This window comes from Zingiber officinale, chromosome 1B (assembly GCF_018446385.1).
Source record: "Zingiber officinale cultivar Zhangliang chromosome 1B, Zo_v1.1, whole genome shotgun sequence".
NCBI classification, from domain to species: Eukaryota; Viridiplantae; Streptophyta; class Magnoliopsida; order Zingiberales; family Zingiberaceae; genus Zingiber; species Zingiber officinale.
The window spans coordinates 42,938,431-42,943,675 of NC_055986.1; the positions used below are offsets into that span (position 1 = coordinate 42,938,431).

At 34.1% G+C, this 5,245-nt stretch overlaps 1 protein-coding gene across 1 annotated transcript; it reads left to right on the plus strand.

Moving 5' to 3' along the window:
- Positions 1-454: 454 nt before the first annotated feature.
- LOC122055880 (40S ribosomal protein S28) lies at positions 455-2,171 on the plus strand. The gene is made up of 2 exons (XM_042617562.1): positions 455-530; positions 1,782-2,171. The coding sequence occupies exon 2, from the start codon at positions 1,793-1,795 to the stop codon at positions 1,988-1,990; it is 198 nt and encodes a 65-aa protein (XP_042473496.1). The 5' UTR covers positions 455-530; positions 1,782-1,792; the 3' UTR covers positions 1,991-2,171.
- Positions 2,172-5,245: the final 3,074 nt, after the last annotated feature.

Consider the following 5,245-nt stretch of genomic DNA (forward strand, 5'->3'; position numbering starts at 1 on the left):
TAAAAATTTTAGATATTCACGGAGTATATTATAAATATTTAGGGTTTAAGATTTTATGATTTACGGATCTAGTAATAATGAGCTCAGATTAATAAGATTTTTTTTATATGATTTTATGTTTCTCTTTTGAATTATAATATTTAAGATTAAAAATTTTAGATATTCAGGTAATGTTTCTAAGTAAATGTTAATTTTTTTTACAAAATAAATTTTATATATATATATATATATATATACATTACCTAAGTAAATGTTAATTTTTTTTACAAAATAAATTTTATATATATATATATATATATATATATATATATATATATATATATATATATATATATATATATATTTTGAAAGTATCTAACCACGACTAAATCGTTAAAGGACCAATTTGAAATTTATTAAAGATAATAGGCTAAATAAAAAACAAATTCTGTCGCCTATATAAAGCAAACTAAACCTAGGGATTCTTCATCGTGTGCATTGGCCGCCTCTTCTCGAGCCCTTGAGCCCTTGGTAGGAGAACAAAGAGCAGGGTAAGAAATTAAAACAATCTCTTGTTTGGTTTCAATCTTTATATGGTCTTTGCATAATCGATCTCGCGGCGTTGTGTTGCTTGATAAATTGTCTTCTGTTAGGAAGTTTTAGTTTACTAATTAGTAATTACCGAGGATCTGAGTATATAGCATACCATCTGGTGTGGTATCTGCAATTTTGATATTGGGTCATATTCGTCTACCTTGAAATTTTCAGATCTGTTTAGGATTTGACTTCGAACTTTTAAGTGTTTTGTTATTTGATTACAGAATGGAGTCTGCAATTTGTGGAACTAGGGTGCTTTCTACAATCAATAGGCTATCATTTTTTTTTACTATTGTTTTTATCTGAAAGCAGAGATCATTAATGTTGAAATCTCCAAAACGTGGAAAACACTATATAGTTAATTAGTGATTGGTTGTTCGTAGCGGTGATTGCTACTGCAGAAACATAAGATTCTTTTACTGAAAAAATTAATAACTAATCTTTTTTATTGCTGCCTGCCTTTTTTTTCTTTTTTAAATACGTATACTGGTTAAGAGGATTATCTGGTATTGATATAGTTTTTTCCTCAAATGAGATAGCTTTGAATACTCAAGATTATGATCAATATATAGAGTAGAATAGTGTTTTGTTGTTTTAGTGGTGATTATATCTGTTGCCAGTTAGTTTTTTTTAAAAAAAAAATAGAAGGAAATTATGTTATATCTTAGATAACCTATTTTGTTTGGTGAATGGAAGTTTGTGAAACAATGTGATATAAGTATTCTAGCACCATGCAATGCCCTTGATGATTCTCCTATGTTCTACAAGTTTTTCAACTAAGACCCTCATTGTGTGTTCTATGCTCTGGTCCTGTGGTGCTTGGATGTGCTCTTATCAATAAAAAATAATGATTCACTTGGAACATTTTTTTTGTTTCATCACTTTTGTAGTAGGCCATAATTTTCCCTACTCAATTTTCTTCAAGTGGAAGGAGAGTTAAAATTTCAAATGGAGCCTATATAAATTAATATTTTCCTTATTGTAAGGATCGAAGATTAGAGATCCTTCTGTTCTGATAATAATATATCTAGCGACCATATATTATCATCACCCACCTCATTTACTTTCCATCTTTCATGAATGATACAACAGATAAATGCTAAACTTGGTTGGCACTTGCCCACTTCTAAATTATTCTTGCTGTTTGTTTCTATCTCAATTTTGGATTAGTGTCTAACCTGTTAAACCGCACCCTATCAATCCAGTGAACTACATCATGGATTCTCAAGCCAAGCTTGCAGTGGTGGTGAAGGTGATGGGTCGTACTGGATCTCGAGGTCAGGTTACACAAGTCAGGGTTAAGTTCTTGGATGACCAGAATCGGCTGATCATGAGGAACGTGAAGGGCCCAGTAAGGGAGGGCGATATCCTTACTCTTCTTGAGTCTGAGAGGGAGGCCAGGCGGCTGCGTTGATGTTCATCTACACTAGTTTTCTAATTAGCTTATTTCAACTGCACTATGGATTGATCTTTTCTTTTCAATTTGTCATGCATGTTGGTGATGTTTTAAAGCAATTGAATTGCCTGTGGACCTAAATGTTTTGGTTTACTTTGTTGCCTGTGAGCTTTAATCTATTTGATGTTTTTACTGCAAACAGCTCGTTAGTAGTATTTATCATTGCACTTCTTGCTTTTCGTGTCATTTTGTAGTAGTCATTGCAATTTTACGCGGCTTGTTTTTATCCTCGCCAATTGTAACATTTTACCCTTTCGTTTTCTTTTTTGGGTTAAGATATCGGTTAGCTAAATAGCATGTTCTACTTGATGGTTTTATATATTTTTCAGGTCATGATTTGCTAAAATGATAATGTGTTATTGAGGTATTTACTAATTCTTGTAATGCACTTTTAAATCTTACCAAGTATAATATAATAATCATATAAACATAAATATAATACTTGATATATATATATATATATATATATATATATATATATATATATATATATATATAGAGGGGAAATGATCTCCTGCTGGTGCAGCAAGAAGCACCAGCAGGAGTTGGATGCCCACTTCAGCTAAGTTAAAAGCGCAAGTTTTGAAAGCAAAAAAAAAAAAAAAAAAAAAATAAAATAAAATAAAATAAAAAAATATGTAGGCACGGTTCTTTTCTTCTCTTCCCTCTCTCCGTCGAAGCATGATGAGCTCTCTGCCGACCCCGTGGGTCATCCGAGATGACATGGGGTGGAGGTTGCTGCAATGAGGCCGCTGGGTCGAAACTCAGTGGCAACGGGGAAAAAAAAATCCCCTATCCCTGTATCCCACCCGGTTCGTCCCATGTTAGCTCGGGTGCTGCGATTACCTCCCTCACAATGACCGTGGTCCGGTCGGTGGGGGCCCTGGGGGACGAGGGTTTCGCCTTTTGCTACAGTGATGAGCTCTTTGCCAAAGCTTGACGACCTCTCCACCGAAGCAAACCTCTCTCGTTGCGATCTAGGGTTTTTTGCTGGCTTCTCTTCCTTCTCTCGCCGGAGATGCATTCCTCCCTCTCCTCCGAAGCAAACGAGGTGCCGGGATCTAGGGTTTTTGTGTTTCTCTTCCCTCTCTCACCGACGACGCATTCCTCCCTCTCCTCCGAAGCAAATAAGGTGTCGGGATCTAGGGGTTTTGTGCTTCTCTTCCCTCTCTCGCCGGCGGCGCATTCCTCTCTCTCCTCCGAAGCAAACGAGGTGCCGTGATCTAGGGTTTTTGTGCTTCTCTTCCGTCTCTCGACGGCGGCACATTCCTCCCTCTCCTCCAAAGCAAACGAGATTTTTTTTTGATGACTATTCAACTAGCTTTATGTAGAACTGAATCGCATGAATATTTCCTGCCACAATGATTTCAAAATATTTGTGTACATTTACTAGCTTGATTTTAAAGACCTATTGACCATTAACAAAATTAGCAAATAGAATAGAAGTTAAACCTATTGAAAATTCTAGGTAAGTGCATGTTTTCTACTAGACATTAAGAACGGATCTAATAGCTATAATTCTGTGGCGAGTTTAAAAAATAGCAATATTAGTTTGTCATAGGATTAATTATTTTATTGTATTATTATTGTGTTATATAAATCAACATGAATCCTCCTGATAATTGTAGTAGCATTAACCAAACAAGATAATACTTATTATCCAATAGTAATTTTTCATCAACCAAGGTTGGATAATATTAATATAATGGGATTTTCTAAATGGTCTGATGTTTCCTCTTTTACATGGTTCATATCACACTTCAGCTTATAGATAGCCTGTGTATTGTGCCCTATCCAATTTCAATTGCAGCATCGTGTCCCGCCCTAATGTACAATAACTTAGCTCTTCTACAATCTTAATTTAGAGAAATAAAAGTGGCTCACTTATTAGGACTTCAATATCTTCTACAATCTTCATTCTAGTGATCTATTGTTTCCTTGGTTTTCACTTTTTCTCTCTTAGTCTCAACTCTAATCTTTTGATATTTATGGCTGTCATTCTAGTGATCTATTGTTTCCTTGGTTTCACTTTTTCTCTCTTAGTCTCAACTCTAATCTTTTGATATTTATGGCTTTCTTTTAAATTTAGCTGAGGCACCTATTTTATGTGTATGCATGTCCTGTGACATTTAGCTGGAATTATATTGTGAATTATTGCATTTTCTATTTACAGATTTAGTGGCCAATCTGGATCTTTGCAAGACTGTTATAGTAGAGCCATTATCCTCTGACAACTTTTGTATAGTTTCTGCTTATTCATCTAAGACTTCAATTCTTCAGATGCACTGTTTGCGGTTGGTGTATGTTTTTTTTGGAGTTCACTCCTGTATTGTGTAGATTTCTTCATTTTCAAAATTATCAAATGGGTACCCCTATAATATTTTATGCTCAGAGGTCTATATGCTCGTCAAGATAACTGTGTAACAGAAGAGTAGTCCTACTTCAAATTTATGGTTGTTGGCCTAGATTCTTTGAACTAAACATAATATATAGTGTTAGTTCCATAACAAATTATCTAAGTTCTATATGCTCGTCAATATTCCTTCTGCAGAATGTTATAATTTTTTTTAATCTAAGTAATGAAAATTTGATTATTAGGTTGCTGTTTCATGGCATCAAGTTTTAGCAGCATTGAAAATACAAGATTTCAACCTGTAACATGTAGGGACTGCGGACAAAGACCATTGGTGTGTGTTTCTAGATCAACCAAAAATCCTGGAAGACAGTATTACAGCTATAGGCAACATGGATGGCAAAAGTGGGTGATACCCGATACTAGTTCATCTAGTAATATTGAAAGTGAACACAATGTTTCTCATGGACATAACCCAAGAATAATCCAAGTATCGACATTCATTTGGATATCAGTGATGGTGAACTTGATTCTCTTAGCCATAATCCTGATTGTATTGTTAGTTCATCTTGTTAGTTAGTGTTAAGTAATGTTGATTTTGTAATGTAACTGGCTAAATGTTTGCAATTCTGGACGCAAAATTAGTTTGTTAGTTGGTGTTGGAAACATTAAACAGTGTTGCATAATGTTGGTGTTATAATTGTGATATGATAATCGTGTTCTTTTTGCTAAAGATAAAATTTATCTGAGTTGAAGTAGAAACACCTTGATCATTGTTATGCTATTTAGTGAAATTTTTATTTGTAGTCAATTATCATGGAGTTGACTAATTTTGTTTTGGTATTGAAAAAGATCTTGAT

Bases quoted from the DNA above. Each gene is read 5' to 3' on its own strand.
- LOC122055880 (XM_042617562.1), top strand. From the start codon at position 1,793: ATGGATTCTCAAGCCAAGCTTGCAGTGGTGGTGAAGGTGATGGGTCGT.